The sequence below is a fragment of the Atta colombica genome, unplaced genomic scaffold, assembly GCF_001594045.1.
Source record: "Atta colombica isolate Treedump-2 unplaced genomic scaffold, Acol1.0 scaffold7, whole genome shotgun sequence".
NCBI lineage: Eukaryota > Metazoa > Arthropoda > Insecta > Hymenoptera > Formicidae > Atta > Atta colombica.
This window is the reverse complement of record NW_017259561.1, coordinates 1,196,723-1,213,246: the sequence shown is the minus strand read 5'-3', so window position 1 is coordinate 1,213,246 and position 16,524 is coordinate 1,196,723. Positions and strand designations below refer to the sequence as shown.

At 27.4% G+C, this 16,524-nt stretch overlaps 1 protein-coding gene and 1 pseudogene across 1 annotated transcript; both read left to right on the top strand.

Moving 5' to 3' along the window:
- Positions 1–63: 63 nt before the first annotated feature.
- Positions 64–4,462, top strand: LOC108692326 (cytochrome P450 4V2-like; the record flags this gene model as incomplete). The annotated part of the gene is made up of 3 exons (XM_018200523.1): positions 64–259; positions 4,058–4,234; positions 4,308–4,462. Coding segments are annotated over 3 exons (528 nt in total), but the record flags the coding sequence as incomplete, so codon positions are not given.
- Positions 4,463–7,424: 2,962 nt separating this feature from the next.
- LOC108692325 overlaps positions 7,425–16,524 on the top strand; it is a 15,258-nt pseudogene continuing 6,158 nt past the window's right edge.

Below are 16,524 nucleotides of genomic sequence, written 5' to 3'. Positions count from 1 at the left end.
TGTGTGTGTGTGTGTGTGTGTGTGTGTGTGTGTGTGTGTGTGTGTGTGTGTACAAATACATTATTTAACTTTATTCTACAGGAAAAAGCGTATAAAGAATTATTGGAAATTTATGGCACGGAAACTCCGAAGTTTGCACCAGTTAAATACGAGGATTTACAACATATGCATTACTTGGATTGTATTATTAAGGAAACTTTAAGACTTTTCCCTATTGTCCCTATGATTGGACGAAAACTGACAGAAGACTTAAAAATGGGTTCGTTTATTTTTTAAGAAAATTTTGTTAAAAAAAAATGCGCACTTATATACATATATGTTGCTTCATGTTTAAAAAAAAAATTACCAAATTAATAGATTTGATGTTGTAATCTATTCAAAACATTAAATTATCTTATAAATATTTCGAAACCATGAATGAAAAAACTGATGATTCGTCTCAAGGAATAGGAATTCGTTTTGACATTGGATCAAAACCAATTAAAATTTATTATCACTAAAGTATCAAGTTAAAAACCGCATGTTGATCACAATTCGAACGAAACATGACTAATACATTTAATATAATAAGTAAGACATGTCAGGTCAACAAGATTAACGATTTCATTTGGATATTTTTACAACTTTTAATGTTTCCTCGTATCTCATTTTGAAGAGGAAGAATGTTACGTTTTGTACATCATGAAACTTTTACTTATTTTTTTAAAGATTTTTTTTTTAAAGAAGAATAAAGTTACTACAAGAATGTATTAATTATAGCATATATTCTATTTCTCATGACAAAAATCTTACGAAAATTTTTATGTATCGCATATTTGTCAGAACTCCAACTCCAATAGAAGTATTAAAAATATTTAGGGGAAGCACGGGCAAAATGCCCTGAGTAAAGTGTATAATACCTTTTATTTTCGCTTATTTATCTGAGATTGCGCTATGTCTCTAGCAGTTGAAGGAATGATCAACCAACGATTATGAAAGTAAACATATGATTCGTTTATGTTTAATAGAGATATATAGAAAATTGAGTATTTTTTTTGCGATTTTTCCTTAGGTAACGTAACTTAATTATTATCTATAATTATTCCTTAATCTTAACAATATGAATGATTTTTATAAGCATTCTGTGTCTTTAAACATGTATTCGAGGTTAAAATTTTTCATTTGGTGTTTTAACTTATTCTGACCTTTTCAAATTCGCGCGAGATAGATCCTTTGGGCAAAGCGGATGATCTATATCTCTTTAGTCGGTATATGATTACAATGAAAATACTGGGAATACGGAAGGACAGACGATCTTTCTATACGAAAGGCATGTGTTTACATCTCATTTTTCTTTTTTTTTTTTGCCACAATGAAGTATGATTTGTTTATGACTAATTCAGTGCAGTCATTGCACCAAATGAGTCCATGAAGGCTGTACTACATATGGAGGATTTGGATGCTTTTGTAATGATTGTCAAGACCAATTCTAATTTTTTAAATTTCATTTGCATTGCTCGAGTGATCCACTTTACCCCAGCGGTCAGGCAAAGCAGATGGTTTCTCTTTTTTTATGTTTTAATTAAAATGACATCTTAATGTTAAAGTTTTTTAATTTTTTTTTTTATGTCAAAGTTAAGTCCTTTAAGAGATTTGTGAGAATAAAAATGATTTCTAATCTTAATTTTGATTATGTCATTTTTTTCTTCTCAACCTTAACAAGTCTGCGCTGCCCGAGCTTCCCTTATATAGTCTTATAATGAGTAAAAAAAAAATATTTTATGTAAAAAACTCATACAAAGTTAAAAGTAAGTTGTATGTTTTTATATTTAAAAATTAAAGAAAGGAGTTTGATAGAATATGTACATCGCCAGTTCAAAATGAAATATTTTCATTAGCAAAGTAGAAAGAAAAATTATTAGACATCAACCGATGTGAGTGTATGCTATCAAGATGTGCTAACGAAATCCTCTCAAAATGAAATAATTAATAAAAAATTTCGTGAAGAGTTTGAATCCCCAACTTTCCCCCTCCCTCTCTATCGGATATGCCTATATGAAGACATCCATGTTAAACGCTGAAAGCATTATTGTAGAGGCATTAAATGTTTATCAACTGTTAGCAAATGTTAAAAAAAATATTTCACAAAAAACAGCGAAAACTTATTCAAACACCTAATAATACTAACACGAATCATTCAAATTCAATATGCTAAATATCTATCATATTTCATATATTTCTATATTTGAATCCAAAAATACTTATGTCGTAAATATGTTAGACATGAATACATCCCAGTTTAAAATTATGAATAAGAACTGTCTCATTTGAATTCACTTCAATAAAAAAATTTCAACATAATTTGTTAGCTATGAATACATCACAGTTCAAAATTATGAAAATACACACTTTTGTTCAAATAAAAAAAGTTATGACGGAAATATGTAAATTCTGAATTTATATCTAAGTACAGTATTGAATAGGAATGTTCCTATTTCGATTGAAATGAATATGAAAACACTATTATATTTATAAAGAAGGAATTATACATGTTATTGTAAAATCAAAAGAATATTTACAGAAAATTTATTTTTAAGTTATTTTATTTTATCCACTTCATAAAGAGAATTTATGCCTTCAGATATTAATTTATTTCAATTTATTTAATTTATTTCAATTTATTTTAATTCAATTCTAGGCTCTACCCAGTAAGAAATGACAATGGAATCAAATCGACGTCAATTCGACATCAATTTGATAATTTCGACATCAAATCGATATCAATTCGATGTTGATTCCATTGTCATTTCTCACTGGGTAAAGCGTGAAAGCGGATGAATTAAATTAAAATGAATTGCAATTTTTACATTCATTTCAATCCATTCTCGTTTACTCGGAGTTTACTACACCTATATTATATTTCGGAATTTATATATGTTAAGGTATCTGCGAACTTACTACCGCGAGAAAAAAATCTCAAATTGAGATTTTTTTCAATTTAATCTGTTCCATTTGCATATGAGCGTTGTCAAGTTACAGTACATGTATATATGATTGACAAGTAATATTCCTAGTTAACTAATAGAGTTTGTTCTTAAAACACAAAACGATGGCGTTATCAAACTAAATAATATTCAAATTTCGTATTGGATTTCGAATTGATTCCTCATCCATTTTATTCTCTGGATTTAACTCCGTGCGATTTCTTTCTATTTCCAAATTTGAATCTAATTCGTGTAAACTGTACGGAATTCGTTTTTTTTTCATTTTTATGACAACTGTTAAATTGTGTGCTTCAAACAATTACTAAACAAACGTAAACAATATCATTTCTGGCGAAAATTTGACCTATAGAGGTTTAAAGATTGAAACTTTCTGTGCGTCACGGCAAATGGATTATGACGTCTAATGTATTGAATATTATTTCTCATAGAAATTTATTAAACTTATGATTCTGATACACATCTTATCACCGATAAATTATTAATAATTGATATGCTTCTTTTGTGAACTCGAGCGATTGACGCGCAGATTGTTCATCGGATTATGTTACATCAATACATATCCTGTAATGGGATGATCTTATCACTAAACATCTCTATATCGTTAATTAGAGCGACATCGGTAAGACAATAGAGAATCCTGCTTCTAGACATGAATCTGATTAACCGATTTATTTATCGACGACCGTTATATCTGTTTTATATTATATTTATAACAACGTGTTTTTTACATTGATGAAGGCTAGAAAGCCGAAATATATCAGTTATTTTAATTTAATGTTAAATATGCCTTAAAATTAAATATTTAGATATGTTAAAATTGAGAAGCGCAATACTTATAGCGCCGATTTCTATTAGTCCTATTTTCTTTATTAGTTGCTTTTCTATTTTATAGATTGTATATTTTACTTTATGAAAAAATGTTTTTTCATGCAAATATAATTTTCACAAATCTTCATTGTATATTTTTTTGCTTCTGACGTCACAATCTGAGATAATAGTGGTGAGCGAACAAGAACCTTAAAAAAATGTACGTTTGAATGTATTAAAAAATTATATTAAAAAATATGTTTTAGGAGAATTTGTTTTACCGAAAGGTGCAGATGTTATTATATCACTTATGGGAATGCATCGGAATGAAAAATATTGGCCGAATCCATTGATGTTTAATCCGGATAGATTTCTTCAAGAAAAAACAAATTGTGTACCATATTATTACATACCTTTTAGTGACGGACCAAGAAATTGTATAGGTAAATATGAATAAATTATAAATCGTGAAATTAATTTACAATTGGCAAATATTTATAATTGACAAATTTACAGGTTTGAAATATGCAATGATGTCTATGAAAGTTATTTTAGCAACGCTGATAAGAACGTTCGTATTTAAATTAAATCAAAGCATTGAGATAGAGAAAATCAAATTAATTTCGGACATACTATTATCTATAGATGAACCTATAAATATTAGAATTGAAAAACGGATTTCTAATAATACATAAATGAATGATACCATAGTAGTATGGAAACATTAATCAGTATTCATTTATATATTATTTTATAATATATACATATATTCTGTAGCATTATTTTGTCTGGTATTTAGAACGCTTTTATCGATAAAATTATCTTTGAAATTCTATAATAGGCATAACGTATAGTATGTTAGCGCTAACATCATTGTAAGCGCGTTCTGAATACGGTCCTCTGTCTTTATTAGTAAAAGAATATTATTATAGAATATTGTTACAAAATATATGTATACAAAATAATGTATGAACGAATACTGATTAATGTTTTCATAGTATTATTCAATATTCATACTACTAATATCAAACAAGAATAACATATGCAACATATTGATCTGTGTCAATGTTATATGTGTATATTCTGAAACAATGCTCTATCTTTATTATTAAAGAAACAGAATATTGTTACAGAATTGCATTAAGATTAATATAATAAAATATAGATATAAATCAATATATTATGCATATGTTAACATGTATTTTTGTTTGTCATTAGTTAACAATTAAATATAAGGCAGATTCTCTTATGTTATTGTTTCTCATTTATAGTTCTAATTTAGATTCTCTAATCATTTTCAAGTTTATTATTTTATTCTCCCTTTCGGTTTCGGTGTCTGTAATAAGATTTTTATCTGTATCAAATAAAGAGATATTATTAACCTAATTTAGGTATTTTTTCATTTGTATAATTAATTGTATAATTAATCCTAATTGATTGTCTGTTTGTACTAAATATTTATTATAAGGAACTAAATATTTATTAAAAGAAACTCAATATATAATTCAATATATTATCGTCCAATCATATTCGATATCCGATAGTGACACATATGAGATTACATAGAATTAATTCTCTTAAAAGAAACTAAGATTAATTTGAAAAAGTTTGGTTCTACCATTCCGACGATATCCGATTACAATAGGAAATATTTTAACATATCTCAGTCATGATGATTGCATAGGAATTGTGATTCTTGTGCCATCTAAAGATCATGACTAGTGACAATTGTGAAACTCATACAAAAAGATTTTGATAACCTTGGATTTATAATGGACATATCATCGAAGTTGAACAACGAAGAAAGATAATGATTAAATTCTGTTAAGAAAATTAGGTTTTTATGACAAATTAGTTTGTAAGCGAGAATTAGAGAAATTTGAAATTTGTACATACAAGATGACCTAATGGAAGATTGAAACGTTTATGTTTTAAATTATTTATTATTAAAATAGTTAAAAAGAAAAATTTTATCACTGTAAGAACAAATGTAGGTTTTAATGCTTCTTTTTTAATCAGTTTGATTTATTCTGTAAGCCGATACAATTATATTGTCAATATATTATAATGTAAATTCAGTGAGAAGTGACAATGAAATCGATATCGACATCGATTCGATGTCAATTCTATTATCATTTCTCATTGGGAAGTCGCCTATTATGGGATACCATTTTTAAAAGCTTGTAATTTATTTAATTTGAAACCTCAATTTTTATCTTTAAATCAAATTTGTGAGAAATATATGTATTTAAGTATCGCCAAAAGTTAACAGTCGAGAATAGATGTACTTCATTGTATGTGAAATTTTTTATCGAAAAAATGCTGATTTTGATTATTCAAAGAAAGTATTCCTATAATATAAGATACAAGAGTTCTTTATATGAAGTGATATTTTATAAGAAATTAAGGAAAAAATGAAGATATGTTTTTCATATACTTTCATTATATATTACATAAAAGTAGGAACAAAAAATATAATGTTATATAATAATTATATAATTTTTAAATGAGTATATATGAATGTATGTGTATGTGTGTAAGAAATCTTAACAATAATAGAATCGTCATTTTTAAGATATCGTTCGATATTATGCTTTGGGAAATTGAAATGTTTAAATGCTCTCATATTAGCTAAGAATATCCTGAGTATCTCATATTATGACTTCCACGCTTTGCGGTTCCACGATTATCAAATCTCTTTACAGTTAAACATATCATTATATCACGTTTTTCTTATCAATACGATACTCATCTTACTCTGCCAACATCCAATTTCACAAATCTTTTTTTGCAGCGATTACTCGCATGATCTAATAATTTTCTACTAAATAAGTTTCACACTAAAAGTAAAAAGTTCATAATAGAATCAAACTTGTGCTTAGTTTAGCAGAAATCCACTATCTCATATTAGGCCCCATAATAGCCGACCTATTCTATAATACACTTTAAAGTGTAAGAAATTTAAAAGAAATAGGCACAACACAGAAGTTATCAGCGTCAGGGCTGCGTGGCTCACAATCACAATGGCAAGACGGAAATCTATCAATTCAGAGGAGGCCTCGAATCTCTCATTATTATTGCTCTGATGTCAACAATATGATGACAAGTATCTATTTCTTTTCTTATATAATCAACATATATAATCAATTAATTATCTGTTCAACTATTATAAGTGATATCACCTCGATGTACTATATATAACGTAACAACTTTTTATACTTATAGATTAATTTTTTTCTATCTCACATCCTGTGCATTAAAATTTTCCATTCAATGCAAATAACTTTGCACATAATTTCAAAAAAATTTAATATAAGAAATCAAACAAAAATGACTGGTTTTTTTTACAAAAAGATACATTGTGATCTAAAATCTTTAAAATTATAATTTATAGTCTTAATTTTTTATTCATGAAGATGCATTTGTTGTCTTATTTCAGGCGTAATTCGGATTCACATCTGGATATTCTCCATATTTAACATTCATAAAAACAAGAATAGAATAACTTGGGTGATACTCGAGTGGGAATTATAGCTTTAAGTGAAGAAAACATAATAAAATCATCAAGTAAGCAGCATTTGCAGTACGAGAATATATTATTAAATAGTATTTCTATTTCATTGTTACTTCGGAATGTTGTTTATTATTATTGTACTAAGTTTAATATGTATCGCAATAAGTTATTTTGTTCAACATTGTCGTTTGTTTTTTTCTCGAACTGTGAAACCGTTACCTGGATCTAAGACTACCATTTATTGGTAGCACGTATCATTTTCTACAACGTAATTCCAAAGGTAATAGATTTGTTTAATTTAAAAGATTATATAACGTAAAAATTTATTTTAAATTAGATCCTTCAGAATAAAATTTATTACAGTTAATTTTATACAATGTATCAGTTCAATATTATAATGATTAGAAACAGAATCAAATTCAATACTTTATAAATATCAATTAATTAAATATCTTTACATTATGAACACCTACTATTTATAAAAATAAGATATGTAATTGCCAAAAATAACATCAAGTAAAATATATCATATTATTTTTATTATTATTAGAAATTTAAAATGTGTATCTAAATATAATCAAAAATTTAAATAATATTATATAATAAAGGAGGAGTTTCCATAAGGGCCGATTTCGGCAGATTTTATTCAAATACATAAAACTCTATTTCTTGAAGTCAATTATATTTAATTAAAGTGATTTTATAGCTTAAACGGAGTAATGGTGTTGCCATAGGAGTCTCCATAAGGCCGGTTTTCCGCCTATTTCAATTTCATTTTAAATAATTAGAAACGTTTTATTATTGTAAGAATTATTGAAACCAGGTGATTTTAGTTTAAACGGATGTATTTGACCTGTTATCTTATAACTGGTCACCTACATTTACTACCAATACTCTTATGGTTTTAATCTTTTATTTTATAGACATATGTATTATTTGGGAATTTTACCCATATTGAGCATTACCCAAGATTAATGATGTGGATATGTCAGATTTCTGATCCCTTTTGGGATACTTGATTCATATGAGTCCTCTCGCTTCTCACGTTCGGGGTGTTTCATTTACGTAAGTCCCCTCGCCTCTCACTGACCTCAAGAAATAGATTTTTATATGTTTGAACAAAATCTGAAGGATGTCCGAAATCGATCCTTATGGAGACTCCTCCTTTCACGAATAATCTTATAACTACATATGCAACAAAACTTTTCAGATTTTTTAAATGTTTGCATTAAGTTCGCTGAAACTTATTCATCTCCATTCCGAATATGGATAGGCCCAAAGTTAATCATCGCAATATATGAACCGGACTAAATAAAGGTAGAAAAATAACATTTACATTCTGTCATATATGAATATTTATCAACTTAGCTATCTTATAAGATATTTTTTGTAACTTGATTAATTAAAATATATCTATTTTTTATGATGATACGAGAAAATACTACTTGTTCGATTTAAAAGTGCACATCATGATGAGAAATTTTTCTCAAGGTCATTTTTTTAGACCAAGGTCTAAAAAATCTCCACTCTTTAAAATAGAATTATATGATTTTTGCACAATACGATTCCTCTAATATTATTTTGCATATAAAAGTCTTAAGATAGTGATATAAAGAAATCAATTATGAAATATTTTATCTATTATATCAAAGATATTTTATACTTTATTTTATACTTTATTTTAGCATATATTGATATAAAATGTTAAATAATTCGTAAACTATTAACTTTTTTGTAATCATATGTTAATATTTTTATGAACAGAATAACGAGATAATGTAATAGTGGAAGGAAAACATATAGTTGCTTATTTAAAAAATTGTGTATTTTCTTTCTTCTGGCCGAAGTAATATTTTTCATAACAAGAATTAATTATTTATAGATTTTAATTTGTCACTCAGCATTATTAAGATTGTTCTAAAATGCGAAAAAAAGCATTAAATTATCAAATTGCTAGTCAATTTAATTCGTGATATTACTGCAGCAATTTAGTAGAGTTTCAAGACCGAAAAATCATTCTAGCGCGCATTTTTAAAGGACTATACACACACACACACACACACACACACACACACACACACACACACAACCGCTCATGAAAAATCGGATATTCGCATAAATTATCGAATGATAATATAAAAAATTAAAACATTATAAAACAACAATTGTATTATTTTTTAAATATATTTTTAAGTTATTTGTACACAATTACATTATATTTTACATTACTAACAATTGCAAAAGTTTTATAAATTATTTTTAATTTTATATGCCAAAATGTATTAATTTTATTTCGTAGAATATTGATAATATAATCGATAAATTTCAAAAATTTCGCTTTTGACATTGTTGGGACTATTGCGAACGGAAATGATATCGAATAACCAGGTTCACTGATGACATCGGAAGTATTTCCCAAAGACATAAAGAATGGACTGTGCAATCCTTATCTAATAGTATACAAATGCAGTCGACAATAATCTCCCTTTCATTCTCTCTCCCATTACACCATTGTATGGAAAGAGACAGAGATAGGCTCTCTTTTACTTTTATCAATCATTTTGACATATGGATCTTGCAATCCATGCAGTTCTCTATGTATTTTTCATTTTCTTTGATATTTTCCCAATGCATAAGGAATTGGAAGATGTTGAGAAAGTAGAGACTTAGAGCGATATTTAATGAAATGTGTTGCTGAATTTTATTCGAAATCAATTGGTTATCGTCATTACACAATAGATGTACACAGGTAATGAGAGATAATCGGCGTCGGTATCAATAATACACACACACACACACACACACACACACACACACACACACACACACACACACACACACACACACACACACACGCACGCACGCATGATGTAAATGAGTTCCATGTGAACTCTACAATTATTTACGATTTTGTGGGATTATGTAATTCTTCCAACCCGTGAAAATGTGAAATTGTTCAACTTTCTCGCCATACATATATTAATTACTTGAAGCAAACATGCGTAAATATTAATAAATGTGTAATGTTGTAGACTGTCTTGCAAAATCGCCATTGTTTGAATAAAAGTTTAGTATATAAATGTCTAGAACCAATATTTGGCATGGGATGATTAGTGACAGCTTCTGGTAAGATATATTTAGACAAATAGAATACTTATTTGTAATTAATAGATTTAAGAAATGTTAACAATAAAGATTATCCTTTAATCATCTATTTATTTATTTTACAATGTAAAATAGAGAATGCAACATGAACATTATGACTGCACTTACTTTTATTTTGTATTTCACTTTAATTTCTAATAAATCCTAATAAGTTTTTCTCCTCATATAAGATATTTTTTTTTGCACTTTTGCAAAGCTACGCCACGAAGCTATTGAGAAACAGCTTATTTTTTAATATTTTTTATTATTATTAATTAAGACTTGTTTTTTTTTCTTTATTATTTTGTTAATATTTAATTTAGCATCTGTATGGACTGAAAATCGAAAAATGATAGCTCCAGCATTTGGTATGATCCTGATAAAGAAATATTTTAACACATTCGTTCAAGAATCTTTAATACTTACGATTTAATACTTAAGATTTAGAAAAAATTGCACAAAGTGGAAACGAAATTGAATGTTTTGACTATTTATGCAGATGTACCTTAAAAATTGCATGTGGTAAGACAATGCAATTTATTCTATTTTTAAATTATGTACACGTATATAGTTTTGTAAAAACAATTACAAAAAAACGATTGGAATTATAAAAATTTAAAGAATCAAAAGACTGTATACAATATAAAAAAAATTAATTTTAATTATTAATTAATTTATTATTCATAAGAAAAAAAATTATATGAAATTAAAAAAGGATATTAAAAATTTATTATTTTTTACATAAATAAATTGGAAATTGTTTGTGAGATCTTCTAAAAGATTATTATTTGTCTAGATCCAAAGAAAATTATAAAAATCATTATTTACTATTTATTGATTGCGGAAATAGTCATATAAAATGTTTTATAAGTTTGATATCTTAGATATGTTTTTAAAATAAAATCAATTACACAATTACGCAAAAGAGCAATAAATATAGAGAATATGATTTTTTAATCACGTAATGTACTGGGTGTTTCATTTTTATTTGCTCCAGGCAAATGTCTCGAAAAAAATGGAAGACCTTTCAATATAATTATAATAAAACCCAATCGATCTACATAAAGCTGGTTCTACATTATCGCATCGCAAGCATTTACACAATTACAGTTGCGGTTCAATCAGAGCTATAGTTTGATTGAACCGCAACACTTCCGCTGCGATGCGAATAATGTAGAATCACCTTAAGACATAAAATGCGAATCACAAATCGTAACGCGAGGCCTACAATAGAATAATAGTACAATAGAAGTTGTAGCGATGATAGAATAAGAAATAGTAAAAAATTAATCAATCAGTTCACTATGAAAAGAATAATCAACTATGATTGGTCAGTGTTTTACGACTTAAGATTTTACAACCACTTTTATATAGACTTTGCGTCAGTGAAACGTATTTCAGAATGTAATAGGTCGCAGACCACAATACGTAGGACGTAGGACGCGAAAGTTGAAGTTCATCTAGAGCGAAATCTGTAAACGTTGCTCAATATTCGAGATGGTCTAATGCTTGAGATGTCATGGACTAATTAGAGAATTGTATTAGCATCTTAAGATATTACTTGAGATTGTCTTGAGATTAAGGATGGACTATGAATTCCCGCCCTAGAAATCCTATAATCAAAGTTTGACGAAAGTGCAACTTCTGATTGATTCTCTATTTTGGTTCACTCGGTCTTCTTCAGATGACTTCGTACATTGTTGGAAAACGAGTACGAACCCGGTAAAAAATTTTTCATGCATCAATATGTATCAATATACATAAACCCGCATCAATATTCATAAACTCAATTAATATTCATATATTGATTGAATTTAATTATTATGAATTGTATAAATTAAATAATCACATTCTCTTTCCATACACACACACACACACACACACACGCGCGCGCGCGCGCGCGCGCGCGCACGCACGCATACATTTACTACATATTTTTCAATACATAAATGTGTAATTAATTTTATTTTAGAGACAAGTCAAGAGAGATCAAGTATACAAATATTTACAAATCTTAAAAAAAACATTTTACATTTTTTTTAGTAACGGTAATTATTTAACTCATTACTTTTATTCTTGCTTTTACCAGATATTCAACAAGGATAAAAGATATTCGGAGTTGACAGAGTCAAGTTTTGGGACGCATCCCTATATGTATTGTCGTGATACTGTTGATTCTAATCATCGACATTTTTACTTTCAGGAATTATAATAAATTTTCGATTTTCCGAATAACTTTTTCCGAATTTAGTTGACAAATGAGTAATTATTTTTGTTTCTAAAAAACTCTATATAGTCATCATATTAATTCAAAAGTTTCTTTTATATGTTACTATGTGTAAAGATACCATGGGTGTCAAGACGGAAAGGAATTTAATAGATGAGTGGTTGAAAATAGCTATAAGGTATGTAATTTTATTCTAAGCGGTTCAGTTATATAAATACACACAGTTAACAAATACAAACAGTTTGTAATCATTTGATCAGTGTCAAATTTCACAGCAAAATGCAACTCACAGACAATCAATTCTAACAATAACATCAATGTTATAATTTCATTCTTCTAACAATATTAATATAATCAGGATTGGACATTTTTCATATATTTATATTTGAAATATAGTTTGTATTTTATATTTTGTATTTCAAATACTTTAATGATTTTGCCCATTCTTGAATATAATACACGTTGTAAGTTACATTGTTGAATTTGAAGCTATAATATTGATTATGTTACTGTAGGATTGGCAAGTAACATGTTATTTGTAACCGTTACCGTTATAATTACTGTTTTTCAGTAATGAATAAGTAACGGTGTTTTATTTCCTTATGAGTAATGCATTACATTTTTTTTTAGTAACGTTAACTATTTAACTCATTACTTTTATCTCCTTGCTGTTCACCAAATATTCAACAAGGATAAAAGATATTCGGAGTTGACAGAGTCAAGTTTTGGGACGCATGTATGTATTGTCGTGTGATACTGTTGATTCTAATCATCGACATATAATATTGGACGAAGTATGCGGCGAAATCTCTTTGGTGTCTTGATGGACCTAGAAAGAAGATACAATTTCATGGCGTCGCTTGTCACAGCGATAAATGATCACGTGACTGAATTCTTTCTCAATTTGACTTTCTTATCGCCAGCGACACTATTGAATTGGATTAATCCATCTTTTAGCGACACACTTTCGCTCTTACACAAAGATTTAAATATGGAACAGCAGGATGTAAATATAATAAAGATATTTACTTAAGCTATATTCCAAAACATCCTTTCCGAGGAAAATTTTCAAAATATAGAGGATATGTAACGTATGTACCTATACTACTAATATTTCGAGTAAAATTTTTCTCGGAGAGGACTTTTTAGAGTGTAGCTTTAGAGTATGGATGTCATCGCAAAACTTGATAAAAATAAATTCATTTGATACATTTCCATTCGAAATGAGAGAATGTAGAAAAGTGAGACAATCTGTAAAGAGAGAAGAGAGATAATCTTAAGCGTCTTCAGGTTAAGAAAACGAGTTTTCTTTATCTAAATTATAATTATTAGAGCTGCGTAATGTAAACATCATCCGAATGGTGTATTATCTTATTATCCAGTTACAGAATAAAATGATACATGGGAGCATTCGGGTAATGTTTTCGAATATAGTCCAACTCTACATTTAATATAATTTAAAATGACATATAACTTATTTTATGAAGCATTCCATCACGTTTTTTTGCCAGATTTTTTCATCTAGAATGAAAACGTGTCGAATGAGTATTTTTATCAAATTTCGTGGTGCTGCACATATTCTAAGTTTATATAATTATCACAATAAATAAATAAATAAATACAAATTTCTTATCAATAAAATTTGTTGCGTGCGACTTTACCTCGTTTAACTTTGATTATTTCTATTTTTATTTCCTATATTATTTATACAGACTTTTCTTTATGATCGCTCAATACATTACTAATTTAATTACTATATTATTAAATTATTATTATTATTTATTATTATTATTGTATTAATTATTATATTATTTTTTATTATTTGCGATAATTTCATGAAATTTTCAGATGGCTGTTGTACATATTGTTATACATACATGAAATGATCATAGACAAAAAGAGCATTTCGATTCATGTGTATGAAAGCATATAACCGATTATTCGTGATAATTTTAATAATTTTTTTTTAAATCTATATTTGTCTTCTTTTAAATAAAGAATCAACCTAAAATCTCTTTTCTTATATTTTCTTTTTAAATTTGTACAATAATGCATATAGATGCTATTAGTCTATTTATTACCGTAGTTTCGCGTTATTTTTAATATTCAATGTCTCGCGTCATGCTTAGCACCGAGCCACTACCGTGTCTCCAAATTGTGCACAATCATTTCATTACAACTTGAGAGGTCCAATCGTAATTTTGATATGACATTTTGGACTTATTTAGCACTTTATATGCACACATGACAATTAATATAATTACTGTTCAAAAATTTATCGCTGCTAATCCATTAATATGAGCGACATTCGAAGTTAGCGTATGAAATTATGTGTGTGATTTGTTTGTCGCTGAATATGAGCGACATCATGAATACTTACCTGAGTAAATGTTTGGATACGGAATTCTATTTCTTGTCCTATTAGTCGAATTATGTTTCAAGAGTGGGAGGACAGTAGTGTATTTTTTTAAATCAGAAGCCATCACAGAGATATTACAACTAGTACTAACGCAGTAAATACGGTGCAAATTAAAATCAGAATTACATATTTATATTATATTAGACAAAATAAAATTAAAAAATATGATTTTTATGTGTTTTATATAAAACTAACACTCTGAGCACAGATGTATCAACACATTCGTACCACTGAAAAAAAATATAATCAATTTTAATAAATATTTAATTGAATACTACTAACTAAATATTTATTAAATAAAGATATATTTATTTGATAGAAGAAATGTTAATTTGATTTAACAATCAACAAATTTTTTTTGTTGAACAGATATTTACTTACTGTAAGTAAATGTTTAGTTGGCAGTATTGAACTAAATATTTATTAAAATTAACTTATTTATTAAATTAAATATTTTTTTCTCAGTGTAAGTAAAATTAACGTTTACAATTATGTGCAGTATGTGAGAAGTTAGATCAACAATTATCGTTAAATTTTTATTACTTATAAACGTGATAAATATCTTACAGTTTTCCTTAAAGGATTTTAAGAAACATTTTTTTTAATGTCTCAGGACTTTCGATTATATAATTCAATCTCTACTATCCAAACATTGTTCTATCTCTTTCTTGGTCAAGATGGTTTCAGTGCTATGTTCGGTTTAATAGTATATATATCGATGATTCTAATAGGTGTCTTAGCCCGGATCTACAATAAGTCTTTAAGCCTTAAACTATAAGAAAGAATTAATTCTCCTAGCATTTCAGTAAATCGGTCAATTTCTTATGGCTTAAGGCTTAAAACACTTATTGTAGATCTCCTCACATATAAATACTCGCATATAACGGTGATCGCACCGCCCCTATCTAAACTTTTGTATTTTAGGCTCATGAAACTAAACTTATTAACTATTTTTTTTTGTAACATGAAAATTACAACAAATTTTTATTAAATCAAAATCGTTTCAGAATACGATCAAGAATGAATTCCTTGAAAGACACAAGTATAATTATTATTACCTTTACATCTCCTAAATATTAGGTTGGGGAAAAGGTTTTTTTGAGATTAATGAAAAAACATGGATTTGACAATTAACAAAAATTTGCGTTTAATAATATAAACATTTCAATAATACTTATTAAATTCATGATTATTTTAAATATAAATATTATATCAAGAAATACGCGTATTTTTAATGTTATAATATGTTATATATTGCCGAATAATTATAATTTCTCTTTTGCAGTTATCATCTTTATTATTTTAATATTCAAATTCAGATGGCAACATTAAAATTACAGTTTTAAATAAAAATCGAGTATTATTAAGTTATATATGTGTGTGTGTGTGTGTGTGTGTGTGTGTGTGTGTGTGTGTGTGTGTGTGTGTG